The following is a 22,067-nucleotide window of genomic DNA, read 5'->3' as shown; positions in this document are numbered from 1 at the left end:
GGCCCTCCTGTGAAATATTATATCAAGAATTGTAATTACATGTCCCTGTTAAACAGGGGCAGAAAAATTGGGCCTAAGGCACTGGTGCTGGTGCCACGACACTGCAACCTCTCCCATATACTCTAGTTTTATTGCAGGAATTAGCCCTACTGCAAAGCATTGCATCAAAAATTGTACTTAAACGCCCCTGTTAAACAGGGGCAGAAAAATTGGGCCTTAGGCACTGGTGCTGGTGCCACCACACTGCAACCTCTGCCATATACTCTAGTTTTATTGCAGGAATTAGCCCTGCTGCAAAGCATTGCATCAAAAATTGTACTTAAACGCCCCTGTTAAACAGGGGCAGAAAAATTGGGCCTAAGGCACTGGTGCTGGTGCCACGACACTGCAACCTCTCCCATATACTCTAGTTTTATTGCAGGAATTAGCCCTGCTGCAAAGCATTGCATCAAAAATTGTACTTAAAGCGGGATTCCACCCTAAAGTGGAACCTCCGCTGATCGGATGCCTCCCCCCCTCCGGTGTCACAATTGACACCTTTCAGGGGGGAGGGGGGTGTAGATACTTGTCAAAGACAGGTATTTTCACCCACTTCCGGGCATAGACTCCCGTTGGAGTCTACGCCATTTCCTGCCCTGCCGCGCTGTCTGCTGGGACACACACGGGTCCTAGTGACAGCGCGGAGATTTCCTATTGCGCGGCGCAGCTCGCGCATGCGCAGTAGGGAACCGGGAAGTGAAGCCGATTCGCTTCACTTCCTGATTCCCTCACCTAGAATGGTGGCGACAGCAGCCGAGAGCCAAGCGATCGATCAGCCTCGGCTGCCGGCATCGCTGGACCCCGAGACAGGTGAGTGTCCATTTATTAAAAGTCAGCAGCTGTAGTATTTATAGCTGCTGGCTTTTAATATTTATTTTTTTGGTGGAATCCCTCTTTAAACGCCCCTGTTAAACAGGGGCAGAAAAATTGGGCTAATGGCATCACCCAGAACCAGAAATGTTCTTCCAACATATCAGCGGAGGAGGAAGAGGATAGACAATCAATATAACAGGACAGTCACTCAGCATCAGCATAGGCAGTCTTGAAGGGATGTGATATTTCAAAAAAAGTTATTCGGTTACATCAGCTTCAGGTGCTTGGTAGCTGTGGGTGATCCAAGACTGATTCATCTTGATGAAGGTCAGTCGATCAACTGATTCGGTGGACAGGCACACCCTGTGATCGGTAACAAAGCCACCAGCAGCACTGAAGGTGCGTTCCGAAAGAACGCTGGATGCAGGACAGGCCAGTAGCTCAATTGCATACTGTGCAAGCTCTGGCCAGTGATCCATCCTCAAGACCCAGTAAGCCAGAGGATTTTCGGTGGGAAAGGTGTCCAAGTCTGACCTTGCCCCTAGGTATTCCTGCATCATGTAAATCAGACGCTGGCGATGGTTGCTGGAACCGATCATACCTTGGGGCTGCGGACTAAAAAATTGTCTGAAAGCATCAGTCAGACGGCCACTTTCTCCACCGCTACTTCTGACCGATGCCTCAGCAACACGTTGTCCAGGACCAGGAGTTTGTAACCTCCCAGTCTCTGGGAACGCGTTGCACAGACCTTTCTGCAAGGCCTCCCGGAGATGTCTCATCCTCTGCTCCCTCTGCGATGGCAAGATAAGGTCGGCAACCTTACCCTTGTACCGTGGATCAAGGAGAGTGGCCAGCCAGTAATGGTCCCTCTCCTTGATCCGAAGAATACGAGGATCCTTCCGCAGGCTTTGCAGGATCAGGGAGGCCATGCAGCGTAGGTTAGCTGAGGCATTCGGTCCGGAGTCCTCTGGGTCACTAAGGGCAACATGATCCGCACCTACCTCCTCCCAGCCACGTACAAGTCCACGTGTTTCTTGGGACTGTAAATCATCCCTACAAGACTGCTGCTGCTGCTGATTCTGAGTGCCAGCCTCCACCTCCATGCTGACACAATCATCCTCCTCCTCCTCTTCCTCCTCCTCATCCTCTTCCTGTGTGATGGGTGGGACAGCAGGACCACCCCTGTCTGGATAAAGGGGGCCTTGAGAGGCAAGGAAGTCCTCCTCTTCCTGCCTCTGTTCTGCCTCAAGTGCCCTGTCCATTATTCCACGCAGCGTATGCTCCAAGAGGTGGACAAGAGGTACAGTGTCACTGATGCATGCACTGTCACTGCTCACCATCCTTGTGGCCTCCTCAAACGGTGACAGGACAGTGCATGCATCCCTGATCATGCCCCACTGGCGTGGTGAGAAAAAACAGAGCTCCCCTGACCCTGTCCTGGTGCCGTAGTCGCACAGGTACTTATTGATGGCCCTCTGCTGCGTGTGCAGCCGCTGCAGCATGGCCAACGTTGAGTTCCACCTGGTGGGCATGTCACATATAAGGCGGTTCTTGGGCAGGTTCAATTCCTTTTGGAGCTCAGCCAGCCGAGCACAGGCATTAAATGATCGGCGGAAATGCACACAGACTTTCCTGGCCTGCTTCAGTACATCCTGTAAGCCGGGTACCTGCCCAAGAACCGCTGCACCACCAGGTTAAGGACGTGAGCTACACAGGGCACATGGGTCAGTTGTCCCTGTCGGAGGGCGGAGAGGAGGTTGGTGCCATTGTCACAAACCACCATTCCTGGCTTAAGCTGGTGTGGCGTCAACCACTGCAGAGCTGACAAAACATCCGCCCCAGTGTGGCTCCTGTCCCCCAAACAAACCAGCGCAAGCACGGCATGGCATCGTTTTGCCTGCGTACTTGCGTAGCCCCTGGAACGCCTACGGAGCACCGCTGGTTCTGAGGACAGAGCACTGGAAGAGGCCATGGAGGAAGAAGAAGAGGAGGGGGTGGAGGAGAGAGGTGTGTAACAACCAATAGTAGCATTTTGGAGGCGTGGTGGCGGAACAACCTCCAACACTACTGCACCTTGTCATGCATCCTTCCCAGCTGCCAAAAGAGTGACCCAATGGGCCGTGAAAGACAGGTAACGTCCCTGTCCATGCCTGCTGGACCATGAGTCAGCGGTAATATGCACCTGACCGCTGACCGCCCTGTCCAGCGAGGCAAGGACATTGCCTTCCACATGCTGGTAGAGAGCCGGAATCGCCTTCCGTGAGAAAGAGTGGCGTTTGGGGACCTGCCACTGAGGAACCGCACATTGTACAAACTCACGGAAGGGGGCCGAGTCTACCAGCTGAAAAGGCAGCAGTTGAAGTGCTAGCAATTTAGCCAAGCTAGCATTCAACCGCTGGGCATGTGGATGGCTGGGAGTGAACTTCTTTCGCCGGTCCAGCAGCTGGGGCAGGGACATTTGCCTGCTATAATCGGACGTGGGTGTACCGCTAGCAGAGTTCCCGGAAGCACTTGGCTGTGACACACCTAATTCTACACCTTCATTCCTCTCAGAGCAGGTTTCAGAGAGGACTGAAGATCTAGTGGGGTTGGAGATGCCAGCTGATGAGGAGTAAGGAGAGGTCCGCTTTGTTCTTTGGTGTGGGTCTTTGAGGAACGCTTGCCAACGAACTGCATGGCAGGTCAACATATGTCTGGTCAAGCGGCTGATGTTTTGGCCACGCGAGATACGCTTGAGACATATGTTGCAAATAGCAGCGGTGCGATCTGATGCACTCGTCTCAAAAAAGGCCCACACCAAAGAACTTTTAGAATAACTCGCAGAGGCAGCAGCCTGCACAGGCGGAGCTCTGCGGTGTGATTCAGTCGGTGTGCTGCCTCTAAGCTGGCCCCCGGAGGGCATCCTGCCTCATTGGACATGTGCCTCCTCCTCCTCCTCCTCCTCCTCCTCCTCTCTCCTACCAGGCACCCACGTGGAGTCAGTGCCCTCATCATCCCCTCCCTCTTCATCGCTGTAGCAAACCTGGCAGTATGCTGCAGCTTGTGGAACATGACTGCCAGATTGCTGTCCTTCTTGAGCATCCCCTCTCTCTGCGCTCACGCTACTGCCTTCCTCTAGCTGAGTGTCATCATCAGAGCCCACAAAACACTGGGCATCCTCCTGGAGCATGTACCCAACACTGTGCTCAAAGAAATCAGGAGACTCCTCAGGAGGACGTGGTGGGTCTAGGGAAGGAGTCACTGATGATGACATTGAGAGGAGGGAAGACGATGCGTTGGCAGCTACTTTGCTAGTACCCTGAGACTGGGTGAGAGAGGATGAGGAGGATGAAGAGGGCTTGGTCATCCACACTACCAAGTCGTTGGCATGTTGCGGTTCAACATGTCCAGCTGCCGAAAAGAAGGACAAGCGTGTCCCATGGCCACGTGCTGATGACAATGCACCGCGTCCACGACCAGCACTGTTGTCTCTAGACACAGAGCCTGCTTGCCCTCTTTTATCGACTCGCGCCTGTCTGCCTCTCCTTGCTGGCCTTCCAGACATGGTAATGGCCTGAAGGGAGTTGGGAAAATCAGCAGTGTAATGGAGTCACACAACACCCACTAAGCCCTGCAGATGGCTCTATTAGAGAACAGCAATAAACGGTAGATACAGGTGTATATTGTGCTGGAGTCACACAACACCCACTAACTTCTGCAGATGCCTTTATTATAGAACACCAGAGATAAAGGGGTATACTGTAATTGAGTCACACAACACCCACTAAGCCCTGCACATGCCTCTATTAGAGAACAGCAATAAAGGGTAGATACAGGTGTATATTGTGCTGGAGGCACAAAAAACCCACTAACTCCTGCAGATGCCTTTTTTATAGAACACCAGAGATAAAGGGGTATATACAGATGTATACTGTGCTGTGCTGGAGGCACACACAACTTCCAATAACTCCTGCAGATGGCAAGTGGGCTCAAATAGAGAAGAGCTATGTAGGTGGATATAGCGGTGTGTACTGGGTACAGAGCACGCAGACAGCACGCACAAGCTCCTAACACTACTGACTGCAAGCTTTATTATAAAAGATAGATCACTAGCTATATAGGTGAGGTGAATATAGCGGTGTATACTGCGGTCAGGGCATACAGACAACAACCACTACACAACAGCAAGATCGAAAATCGGCCGAAAACGATCGGTGTGTACTGTGTTGAAGGTACACAGAACACCCACTAACTACTTCAGATGCCAACACACTACACTAGGCCGCCGTGCTGGCGGCCTTATATAGTGTGGGGCGTGTACTACACAGCCTGAGCTATGATTGGCCACAGGCATCCTGCCTGTGGCCAATCATGGCTCTCCTCGCTGCTGGCGCTGTGATTGGCCAAGCATGCGGGGTCACAGTGCATGCTTGGCCAATAATGAGCCAGCAATGCACTGCGATGACGCAGTGCATTGTGGGCCGTGAGCGCCACACGAATTTGGCGCGAACGACCCATAACATTCGGAATTCGCCGAACGGGCGAACAGCCGATGTTCGAGTCGAACGTATGTTCGAATTGAACACGAAGCTCATCCCTACTGGCCACCCGGTTCCGAGGTTTGCACTACTCTGCCACACTGCGTAGTCTTGCCTGGCATGGGACATGATCTTTCTCTGCTGCAGCTTCACTTTTACTTACAGGTCTCCTTCCTGTATCTATAGAGGAGCAGCATTATCAACCCAGGGCATTATTTGTATTGGGACTGGAACACAACTGTCCCTCTTCTCATCTCTATAAAATAGGGGGAGGTGTTGCATAAATTGGCACTTCGCAGGCCAGATAACAGCACTTGAGATTTCAATGCAGCAGAGTGCACAGCTATAAGCTTGCCGATTTTCTAGCAGAAACTCTGTCTGTGTCGCTGTTGGAGAAGGGAATATCTTTAATGAAACCTTCAAGGCAGTAAAATTTGACAGAAATACTAACCTTTCCCCATTGTATCCAAAACTAAGGAAAAAATGTTGGCTATAGATATACGTATATCTTTAAGACACCTTTCACACTGGCACCACTCCACGTTATCGCTTTTAACCCCCACTAGCGGCTGAAGAAAGGGTTAAATGTGCCTGAAAAGCATCGCTGTCGAATCGCTTTGCAGGCGCTTCCGCAACGGTGCCCATTCATTTCAATGGGCAGGGGCAGTGAATGAGAGGTATATACACAGCTCCTAAAATCACTCCAAAGATGCCACTTGCAAGACTTTTTCTAACATCCTGCAAGCGCACCGCTCCAGTATGAAAGCACTCGGGCTTTAACACTGGGGCTGTAGAGGAGACGTGTTTCACACACTTTACAGGCGCTATTTTTAGCCCTTTAGCTTCTGAAAAATGCCTCATTGTGAAAGGGGTCTTAAAGGCAGATTTTTATACTGGATCTCAGATCATGGAGGCATGGATCATTGTTTTGTTGTTTTGTTGTTGTGTGTTTTGTATTTTTAAAATAAGAGAAAGGTTGGGCAGTCTTTCCTTTGATGGCTACTTGAAAAGGGGAACCCTCTTTTCTCAAGTCTCTGGAAGGAAAAGTCACAACTATACTTGAATGTATACGTGGAAATTCTGTTGACCTTTGTATACATTCAGTCTTAAGTTATTAGTTGAGTAATGATTGTATTTGATATATTGGTGTACCGTAATGTTTGCATTATTGTTCTGTTGACTTGAATTTGGCTTGGCCTGATGAAAATAAAATAAATATCCTTATATTTAATAATAATAATAATAGTCCTTATATTGGAAGCCAATGGTTTTCAGGAGGGAGTGATGCCATCTATGGAGTGATGCCATCCTAGACATACAGTATGTAAGGGTGATGGCATTTCATCTACCATCTAATGCTCGGCTGTATCTCATCAAGGTGACATCACATGGCACTTATAAAAAGGTGCGGTGACATCACTTGAATCAGCTGCTTTGAGAAAAGTATCCACATAACCCATGTGTCTATCAAATACCATTCCAGAGAAGAAGAGTATATGCTAAGGCCAAATGGGTTGCCATATAACTGTGAAGACTATGGTCCCCCATTTATGTGGAAATAGTACCTGCTATTCTCTGTCTATAAAACCAACCAAAGGGAAATATTTTTCAATTAGCTAAACAAACTGTTTTATATCACTGTGTTCTTCCCAACCCAATCTAAGGCAAATAGAAATATTTAAATGTCAGGAAATGCTATTCAGCTTTTTAAATATTTAAATAAACCAGTTATTTGATGTTGTTATATTGTGCTGCCACCTAAGATTCTAAGCTCTAAGTTATATACCTGTAAACTATCACATTGAAAAAATGTTTGCTGGTACCTGTTGTAATCCACCTTAGACTTCCTTTCAAGCCCATGCAGTTCATTAACTACTCTGCTGTGACATCTTTAGCAAAGGTTTTATCTTTATACCTTGTTACCAAGGGCACCTATATGATCTGGCTAACCCACGTCTGCAAAAATTGTGACAAATTGTATAGAATTACAGTGCAATAGGAAATACAAGAAGAACCACATAAGACAGCATGTTAAAATGCTTTACCCTGCTTTTTTCCACATGAATAAACTAGTTATTTATAGCCTGACATGCTTAACCATTATTTCATTTAATTGGTAGTAGGGAGGCTTACACAGCATATACAGGGCAATAAGGTATATAGAATTCTCTTAACAAAGTTAGCAAGCAGAACATGTATGAAAATAACAATCAATACAGGGAGGAATGTAATCTTGTAGCACAAAATGATATGGCAAACCATCTTCCAAGTACTTGATTTGTAAGCACATATTTACTGTCACAAATCACTGATACATCATTGTATCTATTACCCAATTTTTAACTGTTCCAACTCATATGGTAGAACTGTGAAATTTCCAACCATGTGTTCTTATAATATGATATCCATGTGTTAAATACATCTCATTATAAAACAGCTGTTATAAGAAATAACTTTATATTTGTAAAAATTTACAATAACAGAGGTTAGAAGAAAGAGTGTATGTTCAAACATCAAAATTAGGTCAACCTGAGCACACAGTTCAACTGTTTCAACCACTGTAATTGGTCAGCTTGCGTGAAGTTCAATAAACCAGTCTAATTTTAGAAACGAGGAACAGATGCAACTAATAATACAATGCCAACAACAGTGGGTTTCCATATGTGTCACATATTCCAATTAATTCCTACGTTCCACTAGGCATAATTTGTGAGGCACAATAATAATCAGATGTTTGGGCACTGTGGTCAATTGCACAACAATCCACAGTGCACACAAATGGCCACTGCCCTCACCTATAACTTGCAGCAAGGAGTACATAGAAGGGCAACATATGCAAAACAAAACCAAAAATGTTCAGCTCAACTTACTGACCAGCCTGCAACCAACCAAATGATCATGCCTAATAGTATGCGTTAAAAACAGGGGTTTAGTTTGCACACATTTGCAAATACATGTGTAAGCTACAGAGCCCCATCAAGGCACCCCAGTATTTTCTGTAGTTATAACTCTAAATTTTGAGAGCCTCCAAAATGGAAGCACTAGCATTATAATAGATAGGCAGAGGGCAGGTGAGCCTGGAGGGGGTCACCCCTCCTTAAAGGCACAAGGATACCCAGAATAAAGCACCATGGTAACAAAGGTGTCTAGTGCGTCCCCCTCACCAATATTTCAACAGAATAAACAAATGGCCACTGCCCTCACCTAAAACTGACCTTTCAGCAAGGAGCACATGGAGGGGCAACACATGCACAACAAGATCAAATGCTCCCCCCCCCCATAGGGACACAGACAGTAATAAAGGCCTGACAGAGGTTCTAACCCTTTCCAAACTGAATAGCTTTAGTTGGACATTAACAGGTTTATTGAAAGCCAATATTTGCATTTTCAGTAGATATGGGTAAATGTTAGTCACTCGCAAGGCAATTTTTTTGATAACATAGAATTTCTGGTCTTCAAAGGGCCACACATTTAATCACATATTAAATACAATAGTTTCTATTGGTAATCAGAAAGGACAATATTACACCATAGTCAGAATCAGTGCTGCATTTCCAGATAGGCTTTCCTACGGTGTGATGTTTTCAGAGAAATAGCACTACCAGACATGAAACAATATGTTGCAGTCTCCTGACTTCCATCTTCCTGGAACACCCTTGATGGTGTCCCCTTGCCTGAAAGAAGGTGTGCAGCTTGATTTTCACAAACTCCCACCACTCATTTACCCTTCTGAATAATCTATTTTCCTATTTCCAGGTGTCATAAGCCTCCCGAGCTCCCCCATCAGTTCCTCATTTTCCAGCAAGGTACTATTCAGGTTTCCAGGAACCCGGGCCGCGGGCAGCGCCCTTACTCAGGTCACCCCAAAGGTGAATGGGCCTGTGGTTATAGAAAAAGCAGGGGACCATGGAGAACTCACGATTCCTGACTGCCCTTGAAGTGAGCACAAAGTCAATCCTGGAATGCACAGATCCATTGTGTCAGCACCATGAATAGTTCACGGAACCTTTCCCTATGGATCCCACTTATGTTTATCTGTGTCCTTATAAAGCAGTTAACATTTTAGTAGGCTGCACATCCCCCTGACTTACTAATACAATGGCCAGTTAGAATCAGAGTGCAACTATGCATCATGCTGACTGATAAGAAGAGTGCTGTGACCCCTACTGCCTGCTGATGAAGAGTTTAATGATATGATGCAGATAAGGAGAAACATGTGTTTTTCACTGTCACCCTTAAGCATAGACCTAGCATATTCTGTGCTGCTTTTAGTACCCAATGGGATTCTACCTTTATTGGCTAACAGAACCCATGCCCTTGTGATAATAAATCCCATCTCACATGGCCTGGACAAAAGTTAACCCTACAGCCTGGAACTAGGAGCTTGCACGCATTGATACAGTAAACAAGTATAGGGTCTTTAACAAAGTACCAACCACATGGATAGGCTGAACTTTTATAGACTGTTATAGACTAAGCACCGGTAGAAATCTGGTTGAAGATTTAGACCCCCAGCCACCACACTTTTTTTTAGGGGGGTAATGATTGTACTTATATTTAATCGATACATACAAAACAACAGTGAAAATGGATCCAGTAAGCCATCTAGCCAAAAGGACATCTAAACAAGCTTCTTAGCCAAAAGATCCTTCAAAATATTCTGGCACCTCATTGACTGAAGTTATGACAGATGCACAAAATAAAAATAAAAAACTGAAGTTATTTTCAAAACCCATCAATCATATGTTCAGTTTTACCCAGGCAGAATTACTATGGGTATTCTGCTGTGATCCAGCAGTTTATTCAGAATTCCATTAACAGGCAAGCAATTCACAAGAGAGATGCAGATATCATACATTGACATATGATGTGGCAATTCTATTCCACAATCAAAGATAAGATCTCCAACAGACAGACAGGCATGTAGTTTATGGAACAAGGACATAGGTATTAGTGTGCTTTTCACTCAGTTCCACATTATAAACAATTTTCAGCAGCCATGACCATGACATTGCCTTTCTGGAGAAGTAGCCAACTCTATTACAGAGATACAATCCTATCATCTCTTACATCTTTTATGTTAACATTATATACAATACCACTGATCGTGTTAGATCTGTGTCTAACAGACAACAGACACCAACAAATAATGTAGAGTATAGTTTTTTCTTATGTCTCAAGGTCAGTTATTTTGACCAGATAATTACATTTTTATAATTAAACTTTCCAAGGAACGCAGCTTAGTGTGCATTCAAAAATGTCCATTCTGCACTCGTGGTACTTTTCCTTCATGTATGCAGTAAAACAGAACTGTGAGGCACATTTTGTGTAATGAACAATAAATGTTTAATAATCCATTTAAAAATAGTACAGAGAGTTCAAGTAGAGTTTCCTAAATATTTCACACTGCATTCATTCTGTTGGGTTATAACGTAAAGCAAGCACCACATACTGGGTGGCGGGGAATCTTTGCAATAGCAAATTGATATCCAAAACCCTAGTATATTGAACATTGACCAGCCCTGATACAGAGCAGCCAATCATAGATAATCTTTTATAATTTGTGCTCCAGAAACTGCAAGAAACGTATAACCTAGAGGTTTGCGATGAGTTACTGCAAAGTACTGAGCTTTGTGTCTTATTATTACAACTTTAATATATAGATGTTGATTTATTATTCTGATGGTAGTACTTGAACATTCCTTTTTTTCATGGATTATAGGTCTAAAGTGGATGCATTTCAACAATATAAATATTGTAAGGCACAGCATGAAGATATACTCCTAATAAAACCAAACACGTATTAAAAAGATAAGTTCAGTTTTTGAACCCAATTCAAAAATGTTTTCAAAGCAAAGTGAGACAAATTAAACTTTATAAACTAATGATTTTAGAATGCTCTTTTAAGCTAACAATCTAAATCTACATGCAGGGTTTGATGATAGAAAATATTTATACTTTACTAATAACACCATTAACCCCTTTCTGGCTTCACGCTAACCTTTTGCATAAAAATCAATAAAGATTTGAAGCCTGTAAGGTTCCTTGACCTCAGTCATCTGTTAATGAATTATTGAAAACGTTATTGGTATGCTATATGAGACCGTTGTTGGTAAAAATAAAAGTTTCTTTGCTACACTCTTAAACAGTCTGACAGATGACACAATTTATTGTTCCTTGACTATGATGCTATTTACTTCTTCAAGGGTTGAAACTACTATATTTGAGACTAACATTGACAAGCTGTGCAGAGCTGCTACTATGGGGAACTACATTCTCTTGTCTACTTGTAGATCGAGGAGAATGATTGTGTGAAGCCATTATTATTAAAAGTCTCAGCTGGCTACTCAAATGTTACATATACATCACATCAGCAGATTCCAATCCAATGCACACTCTCGGTACTATGGAGTCCCACTAATTGGGCATCTTATTGTTTAGACAGGCGCTCAGTTGCCACACTAATTCACCACTTCTGGTTTTCCCAAACCCTTGTGCATATTTTCAATTATCACCACATTTTCAGTGCTCTCAACTATATCAGCATTTTCTATTTCCAGTTAAGTAAGTGAAAATGAAGCAAACATCCATCAGGACTTCCATGCACAAGAGCCTGCACTGCACATCTTTAACATGACAGCCAAAGACTACTACACTCTTGGGAGTCTTCTCTCTTTTACCAAGAAAGAGGCCATATGTTTTAATAAAACATTTCATAGCACAAGGATACATAGACATCACATAGCGGAAGAGATAATACACATCAGAAGATTAGCTCAACTGATTAGCGTGGAGATGGCAAAAACTGCCCACTCTACAAAGCTTTAAGAAATACAGCAAAGGGAATTAAAAAAAAAATGATTGAAATCATATCCACATTTATTCACAGTGAGAAAAAAAAATGAAAATCTTCCTCCTCTGCCTTTAAAGATATAAAATGAATCTTGCTAAAAGATTAACTTTTGCTAAGCCACTCACAGAATATTTGTTTCAAAAGAGCACCAGGTGCTTTGGGATCACATTTGGACATTGACACCATCCCAGTATTTTAATGAATAAAACTCCCAGAGTGAGAAAGTTTTTGACATAAGCCCACCTTGCTTCCTAATTTGAATGGGAGGTATATCAGAAATCTATGCCTAAATAAGCCTAGACTATTCTAACTAATGAACTGTTAAATTGCCTATCATCAGTTTGGGAACATACATATGTTAACTTGTAAAATGCACATAATAGGATTTCACGCTGATGGAACGGTGGACCACTTTTGTACTTGTCCAGTAGGAAGCTGTGAGCACATGTGCTTTTTGTTCTTTTATATACTACTTTTGTACGAAAAAAAATCTCGCTAATGTGACTGTTGCAGCACCAAGATCCTTATTGATTAAGCTAAAAAATATAGCTGTTCCCTGCTGCTTAATTTCTCTTAAAAGAAATCAGAAACATTGCAAGGCAATGCTTAAAGCACTAAAATAGAAACAGTTAACAATTAAAGGAATAGGGTAACTGAGATGAGAGTATTATAGTAATGACAAGCAGTGATGCTGAGCATCTTCTTACCTTCGGCTTGGGCTCCTAGAAGGAGGATGAGGGAGATCAAGATGACAGGGTGGACATTGAGACCAAGAGATTCGCATATTCCACGGACCAGCATGATAAAGCCCCAGACTCTGAAGATACCAGGATTAGCAAGGGTAGTTGAGCAAGATTTCCAGCTCAGCTCCGCACATCCAGTGAAAGATGTCTGGGGGTGAGATTCACAAGGATTCATTCATGTGAGCAACTCTCCTGGTGTGGCTATTGATTAAAGGGGAAGAGGAAACAGAGGCACAGCAATGCACAGAGAGGTCTCTGTGCTTGTTTATGAAAAGAATGCTACTGTACTGAAATGGAGAAGGAGGGAGTGAGACAAGGCAGCGTAATAAAGGAGAGAGAGAGAGACAGAAAGAGGGCAGGCAGGGAGTAGAAACACTGGGAAAGAGAGAACAGAGACGACAGCCACACAGAGAGAGAAGAGTGAATAGCAAATTAAAGTAAACAGCATTGATCAACAAAGAGAGATGACATGAGTGAATTCATGTGCAGTGAAAGGAGATTTAAATAAAAAAATAAAAAAACGAATGGAAACAAAAATCTTCAGTACCAACCTAATGTGTCAGACTGTGTATTGTGCTCTCGTAGGCTGCTGCTAGGAAGCATTCATACTATATCATCCAAGGCAACGCACTAAGAGAATGCAGGCACACAAAGTGCTACAAGGCACAGACACATGGATGGGAAGGCATGCGATGAAAGAAACTGCAGAGGGAAACGTGCAATAGGACAGGGTAAAAATAGACGCAAGCACTGAAGTGTACATTTATCCACTCAGCCATTAGGGAAAGACACTGATAAAGTCACACTACAAAAATATGAAACATATTTAGCATTTGCACATTCAGTCTACTGTGTAAATTAAAGGCCCAGTTTCTCCCTTTTCAGTAACATCTAATACACAAAAACAACACTGTTGAAGATAAAGCAACTTATATTAGAATTGGTCATTCATTTATACAACATGCTGTATAGGTTGCTGAAACAGTTCCTTTTTAATTCAGTTTACTTAACATTATCTGGAAAAAAAAAATTAAAGGATGCTTATTTTTTAAATGACTACACGCTTTCTTCTTAATGTGAGTGTTAACTGAATAACCACTGAACATTATTTATTTAAGTGGAACTCCAGCCAAACTTTATTCTTTGGAAAGAGTATGAAAGGGATATCATTTCTGACTTGTAGAGAAGTGCCATGAAGATAAAGAGTTTTGTTTATGGTACATAAAAAAGAAAGAGAGGCTATGTTTGGACTTTAATTGTACCATGTATTAAGCAGTCAAGAGTAAAATTATTAAGGTATTTTTATTGCAAAAAATATATATAAAGAACATATTCACAGAATAAAAAACAGACCATGACAATCGAAAAAGACTTCAAAAATTGTATCTTATCATGACAACTTGAACATGGATACCATCTGTGTATTGGTTGCTCCACATGTTTCGCGCGTTTACATTAGCCGCTTCTTCAGGAGCTTTCTATATTTAGACGGTGTAAATAATTGATTGTCATATACCCATAGAAAAAGAAAAATATACATATTACTCACAACATACATTTTGTGTATACACACACTAGTGACATTACATGTATATATAGGACTTGCAAATCCCCCATCGTCCATATGTTTTACCGAAGGGGGGCTCGGAAGAGAGGTGATCCACCCCAGAGGGCATAGGTGCCCATTTGAAAGGCACATGGTACACCTAATATTAATCTGGTTGAAAATTAAAAAGATGTTGTCAAATATACTTGGGGACCATCAATCAAGAGTGACAAATATACAAATGATATACATATAATATATATTATAAGTATACAATATATTTGTCACTCTTGAGGGATGGTCCTCGAGTATATTTGACAACATCTTTTTCATTTTTAAGACAGTGCAGTTATAATACAGTTCAAGACAAGAGGGCCCTGCTCATGAGAGCTTACAAACCAGAGGGAAGGTGAAGTGGTTAAAGAGGTAATCACTGTGTAATCACTGCTTGAAAAAGTAAAATTAAGCTGTTAGGTAGAGACAAGAGAGGTTAGTCTGAAGAGAAGAGTTTTCAGGGATAGTGTAAAAGCAGGCAGAGTGGGAGATACTGTGACAAATTGGGAGAAGAAGTTCAAGAGGATGGGAAAGGCTCTGGAGTACTACTGGATGTGAGCATTGGAGGAGAAGATAAAGGAGCTAGAGAGCAGGGGGTCTTGGGAGGAGCTAAGTGGGTGGTTCAAGTAATTATTTAAAGAAGAATTCCAGGATAAATATGTTACAATGTAGTGGGGCTTCTCATTTTTGTATTTATTTTATTTAGATACTTATACAGCATCGTCAATTTACACCGTGCTTTTACATATACATTGTAAATTTGCATCAGTCCCTACCCTCAAGGTCCCTTGCTCACATTCATACATACATATACTAGGGCCAATTTAGACAAGAGCCAATTAACCTCCCAGCATGTCTGTGGAGTGTGAGAGGATACCAGATTACCTGGAGGAAACTCATGCAGGCACAGGGAGAACATGCAAACTCCAGGAAGGTAGTGTGGTGGTTGATATTCAAACCAGTGACACTTCCACTGCTAGGTGAAAGTGCTAACCACTACACCACTGTGCTGCCTACACTACTTACCTAATCTGCCTATCCACCGAGCGCAGGATTGGTCTCTGGCGCTCCTGCCTCCCAATCTGGTGGTTTCATGCATGTATTGTTCCTGATGTCATCACACTCATAGACCAGCTCTGCATATGAGGAGAATAGGAACAGTTCACTGCTGGACTTAGGGGTGCAATGTTTTCTGTATAAGTATAGCCTTTCTGTATGCCCCTGGACAAAATGAGCAGGTAACCCATGCAGGACGGGGACTGGCCAACTGCATGGGGAATAAAAAATTCCTGGAGTTCTGCTTTAAAGCTGAAAAATGTTTGGCAGGATCTGAGCACTGATGTTTTAAGCAGCACTGGGTCTCTTGGCCTGTAAACTAATGAATACACAACTTCAAACAATATTTAAGGTTTATATTTTCATCCATATTTATTGTTATCTACTTTGTCTGACCATGATTTTCAGAGTGCAGAGTAAGAGCTGAGATAGCATATTCAGGTTTCCTTTATGATAACACAATGATCAAATTGCAAAGCCCTGTAATGAGATCTTAGGTGCTTATGATGCTATTTTCTATAAAGATATAAAAAGCACCAAAATTCCTATTTTTTACTCAGGTACAATCCAAACCAGTCTATCAAGACCTATTGCCTCACACCACAGTTAACCACTTCAGCTCTGCAGTATTTGACTGGACAAAGACCAGAGCACTTTTTGCGATTCGGCACTGTAATGCTTTAACTGACAATTGTGCGGTTGTGCAACTTGGCTCCCAAACAAAATTGACGTCCTTTTTTTCCCCACAAATAGAGCTTTCCTTTGGTGGTATTTGATCACTTCTGCGGTTTTTATATTTTGCACTATAAACAAAAAAAAGTTATAATTTTGAAAAAAAAAACTCATTATTTTTTACTTTTTGCTATAATAAATATCCCCCCCAAAAAATATAAAAAAAAAACATTTTTTTCCCTCAGTTTAGGCCGATACATATTCTAGATATTTTTGGTAAAAATAAAAATCGCACTAAGCGATTATTGATTGGTTTGCGCAAAAGTTATAGTGTCTACAAAATAGGGGATCATTTTATGGCATTTTTATTCATATTTTTTTTTTTTTACTAGTAATGCTGGTGATCAGCGATTTTTATCATGACTGCGACATTATGGTGGACAGATCGGACACTTTTGAAGCTATTTTGGAACCATTCACATTTATACAGTGATCAGTGCAATTAAAAATGCACTGATTACTGTGTAAATGTGACTGAAAGTGAAGGGGTTAACCAGGAGGGGGCACTGCAGGGGTTAAGTGTGTTCTAGGGAGTGATTTTAACTCGCAGGGAATGGCTGTGTGTGACACAACACTGATCACTGGTCCCGATTACAGGGAGCTGTGATCAGTGTCCTGTCACTAGGCAGAACGGGGAAATGCTTGTTTACATTAGCATTTCCCCGTTCTTCCTCTCCATGAGACGATCACGGGTATCCCCGTGGACATCGAGTCTGCGGGACCCGCGTACGGACTCACAGAGCTTGCGGCTATCCGGCTGGTCCGCAAGTGGTTAAAGAAGTACTAAACAGTGGGAACTGTGCTCAAAAAATGTAAACACAGAAAAAATACTAGTTATTACTTTCCTGTAGCTAATCTTTTCACTTATGTTGGCTTATCATGCCTTACCGTTCATTGCGTTTCTGTGCAGAGCAGCAGTTTTGGTGGAGTAATAAGGCACAACAGAAAACCCTTCCCAACATATTTACATAGAACGCCTGCTATTACTAAAAATGGAAATATTCATTTTGAATGGTCTAAACTTTTAACTGGTTTGTTCCTGCATGTGGATTAATGTTCCTCAGAAAGATGTCCCATGTGTGTACTCACGACTGTGAAGCAATAACTTTGAAAAAGTCACGAGGTTGTGACGCAACGCGTCAGGGAAGGAGCTTAGGTGTTACACTCATCACTTCCGGTCGCGGCCGAGACCGGAAGTCCGGGTTTGCTACGAATTCGCTGTCATCTGCTTATATGTAAGTGAGGATATTTATCTATTAAAGTTATTGTTTTGGATACTACACATGAGAGCCCCCCCTTGTCTTTCTTCCATTCTCTATGCACCACCAACTGTAACTGGATCTATTTGGAGAAATTGGGGAAGTTATAACCGTATATATACAGTGGTATTCAACTGAGGCTGGACGGATAAGGATGGAGTAGCATCTGGGTATTTACAGTGCCTTTATGCTATATATTTGAGGTGAGAGGCTGGGGGAAACTGGTGGTGCACAAGCTTGGCACTGAAGTTCTGGCGGTGGACAGTCACGCATTGGAAGTCACTTTGTATTTTTTGCATGGACTTTGTTATATGGTCACTAATCATTTTGCATGGACTTTATTTGAGGATCACTATTTATTATTGCATTTTGCACATTATTGCTTATTTAGCATCCTTTTTTGTACTCTGGAATTATTTCACATAGGAGTTTTTGAATATTTATGCACGTATATGATCATCAATTTTATTCTATATTAGATGCAATATATTTTATGGTTTAATATTGCACATTTTATCACTTTAGTGAGGTGGATTCACTTTTGCACTTTTTATTTATTGTAGGTATTGTATTTTAGTGTATTAATTTTTTAAGGTAGCGCCGCAATTTATTTATTTTACATATCATTCCTTTGGTGTAGAGATCACTATTTTTTTGCTGGCCGCTTCCACACATATATATTTTTTAGACATTTTTAGATATTTATTGTTAGTCAGGTGGAGCGCATTAGTACCTTTCGTTTACATGTGAAGCAATACTGTTACAGAAAGATCCTAGTCTCTGTAGCACCCTCCAGTGTGTGCTGCTAGAAGTGCAGTGCAGTTAAAGGCATTTCTGGCCCAAGTTGAAGAAGATTCTAGAACTAATGTGTGGAGGTAAGGAGGAGCTACCGTGAATATTTATGGGGTCACAGCCAATCCCCAGGAATGGGCCTGGCAGGGAACTAGGATAAATAGACATGGGCCATGTCAGCAAGGGAAGTCGGGTGGAAGATGGAGTAGCAGTGCCAAGGAGAGGCTGTCGGTTGCCCTTGATGAACCCTGACCTTGGGCTGGAGCTTGGGAGGCTGGCCTGGAAGGATCCCACCACAGGAGGTAGTTGGAGGGATTCATGCCGGAGAGGCAGTGGGAGAGAGCAAGGAGAGACAGTAAGTAGATCAGCATGGTACAGGGAAAGACTAGGGGAGAGACTGTCAACCGCAGCAGTGCTCTCCTGAAGACTGTGTTGTGCCAGGTTGTTCATCCAACCTTACCCTGGGGAATCTCCACATGTATGTGTCAGTCAGGCAGGACTGGGACAGAGAGCCAGTCAGGAGGACTGGGGAGGAACACAGCCAGGTGCGGCTGGTTTCTTGTTTATAACCATTGTTCCCATCTTTTGCAGTAGACCCTTATGGTCCCGTTCTATTATCAGTTATTCCAATCATAGTAAGCACCCTAGTTATAGTGCTAAGTAGTATTACCTCAGCGTATACACATTTTGGCATAGATAATGATTTACTAATAATTGATTAGGACACACCATATACATCCCTTCAGTGAGATGTACATATACCGTGTTGCTAAGGTTAATCTATACACACACCTCTTATCAACTCCATACAATAAGATCCTTCCATTTATCTATCCATTTATCCCTTTATTGAGAAGTATGGAATCGTTCTTGTGTATGTGCTTATTTGGTGTGAATGCACATCGTTATGATGTGTGCATGGATTTCTCCACCTGCACACCCCAACAATGTTCTATCAGACCTGTGGCTGGCTATATGTGTTTTCAATGTGTGTATTAGTATTATTATTATTATCATTATTGTATTATGTATTGTATTATATGAATACACAATACCATTTCTCTATACATTTTTTATTGTGGTTATGATGGTCATTATTATAGTTTTGCATATGTGTGCATGCTTGTACATATGTGTGTATGTATATATGTATATATATTTTATATATATATATATATATATATATGCATGTCTTTATGAACTCTGCAGGTTCCATCCCCTTCTCTTTTTTATTTATGGATGCCTATATGGACATTTAGTTTCCATTTAAACTCACATTTATTTATTGCTGTGCTCTTAAATATCCCTGGGTAGGTTTAATATTCAGTGTCTGGCTGACCCATTTTGTGATTAGGAATCACATGACCATCCTGTTGTAGCCTGTTGTTCTACAACCAGCCCAGACATATAAATACCACCATTCCAGCACTTCCCCCCTAGGCCTGTAGAAGGAGCTGATGCTCCGAGTGCCTAGACGCTTTTATTCAGTTGTTTCTCCCCTGGTGTCTCTCTGCTTCCTGGTGACATCATCTCCCTGCGCTACATGGTGGCCCAGACCGACTTCCTGCTGGGCACAGGATGGATTAAGGCAGTCATCTGCCAGATCCATGGACGCTTGTTTTGGATGCCGATCTACATCTGTAGACATCACCATTTACCGATGAGCCTGTTATTATGTTAGTTCCTGTGAGTGCATTACTGTACTTACTTTGCTAATAAATTGTATTTAATATATTAAACTCAGGTTGGTTCTTCCTGTGTCTCTCCCCCTTCCTCAATCTGCTTACAGAGCTGGCTTTTCTCTGAGGACAGCTGCCTCCTGCCACCCCACCCTAAGTACTGTTGTTTTATATTGAGCCATTATTGCTCTCATATTGCCTGCTATATTACTTCATGTTTACAAATATTTGCGCTTACAGTTTTTTCTTTTTATCCAACATTAAAATTACACAGGGTTAAGATTACAAAGCTGCAGAGGAACACTTTTAAGGTGGATTTGAATAGATTGGGGGTGAGCGGGGGGGGGGGGGGGGGGGGTTAGAAACAATTCTGTCACATTGCCCAAAATGGGCAAAATTATATTCTGTTGGGTTTTAAAAGTTTACATTTTTTATGAAACAGACACTTACCAGAATACAGTGTTGTTCTCCCCTGAGCCAATTCTTTGAACTTCGGACTTCAGCTCACTGGAAGCAATTGGACATCTTTCTCATATAGGAGAAATTGAAGAAGTGGGAGTTGGTACTTGTCAAAAAGAGCTACTAGTTCCCTGAGACATATACATAGACCATCTCCCACCTACACAGGGTGGGAGCCAGAAAATTCTGCCTTTGTGTGTGCCAGCAAGAGACTATATACAATTGATGTATAAAATCATTAATCTTTATTATACAGTTTAAAAAAGAGGAAACAGAATTAATTGGAAACAAGTAAATTAAAATTGTGTGTAGATCACAAAAAGACATAGATTTATTAAGTATATGCGATTCTCTCCAAAATGGCATCTAGTTTTGCAGATTCCTCAGGATTCACGCCTATCACATATATATTAAATCTACAAAGATGAATACAGCACATACTGTAAATACACAATAAAATATATTATGAAAGTATACAAACATAAACAAGGCATACAAAAAGATTTATAAATAACAAATTACAAAAAGAAAAAATCTTTATCCATAGTGAAATTTTCATTAAAAAACAACCTCAGCAAACATGTAAATGAACATATACAGGGGGTCAGAACCTGTTAGGGACTTTCCTCCTGTTTGTAACCCGGAAATATTCGTAAGTCGGCCACGCATGCGCAGAACGACAATAACGGACATTTCAAATGTTCTGTCAAATGCCGTTCTGCGCATGCGTGGCAAATTATGGACATTTCCTACATTTTCCAAGGCTCTGTCTGGCCGCGCATGCGCAGAACGGCAGATGGTCTGTGCAGAGCAGCAGAGGGTCCCCGCAGCGCCCTGTTCGTAAGTAGAAGTGGTTAGTAAGTTGGGTGTTTGTAAATCAGGGACCCCCTGTACTGTGTATATTTTATAACATCTTTTCATGTGGCAACACTGAAGAAATGACACTTTGCTACAATGAAAAGTAGTGAGTGTACAGCTTGTATAACAGTGTAAATGTGCTGTCCCCTCAAAATAACTCAGCACACATCCATTAATGCCTAAACTGCTTGCAACAAAAGTGAGTGCACCCCTAAGTGAAAATGTCCAAATTGGGCCCAAAGTGTCAATATTTTGTGTTGCCACCATTATTTTCCAGCACTATCTTAACGCTCTTGGGCATGGAGTTCACCAGAGCTTCATAGGTTGCCACTGAATTCCTTGCGCTCCTCCACCTTCCATTTGAGAATGCCCCACAGATGCTCAATAGAGTTTAGGTCTGGAGACATGTTTAGCCAGTCCATCGCCTTTACCCTCAGCTTCTTTAGCAAGGCAGTGGTCATCTTGGGGGTGTATTTGGGGTCGTTATCATGGAATACTGCCCTGCAGCCCAGTCTCTGGAGGGAGAGGATCATGCTCTGCTTCAGTATGTCACAGTACATGTTGACATTCATGGTTCCCTCAATGAACTGTAGCTCATTAGTGTTGGCAGCACTCATGCAACCCCAGAACATGACACTCCCCCCACCATGCTTGACTGTAGGCAAGA

At 42.5% G+C, this 22,067-nt stretch overlaps 1 protein-coding gene across 2 annotated transcripts in view; it reads right to left on the bottom strand.

Moving 5' to 3' along the window:
• Positions 1-13,663, bottom strand: part of SEZ6L (seizure related 6 homolog like) — a 614,672-nt gene extending 601,009 nt beyond the window's left edge. The window contains exons 1-2 of one of the 2 annotated variants that reach the window (XM_077461365.1): positions 13,517-13,663; positions 12,930-13,113 (exon numbers count right to left, since the gene is read on the bottom strand). In XM_077461365.1, coding sequence (XP_077317491.1) covers positions 12,930-13,023 — 94 coding nt within the window. In that variant the 5' untranslated portion in view covers positions 13,024-13,113; positions 13,517-13,663. Of the gene's footprint in view, positions 1-12,929; positions 13,421-13,516 lie in introns of those variants that run through there. The other variant, XM_077461364.1, reaches the window with a different exon arrangement.
• Positions 13,664-22,067: the final 8,404 nt, after the last annotated feature.

Source organism: Lithobates pipiens, unplaced genomic scaffold (genome assembly GCF_037356315.1).
Source record: "Lithobates pipiens isolate NorthernLeopardFrog02 unplaced genomic scaffold, aLitPip1_a1.2 Scaffold_3, whole genome shotgun sequence".
NCBI lineage: Eukaryota > Metazoa > Chordata > Amphibia > Anura > Ranidae > Lithobates > Lithobates pipiens.
This window is presented reverse-complemented; position numbering and strand designations above follow the sequence as displayed.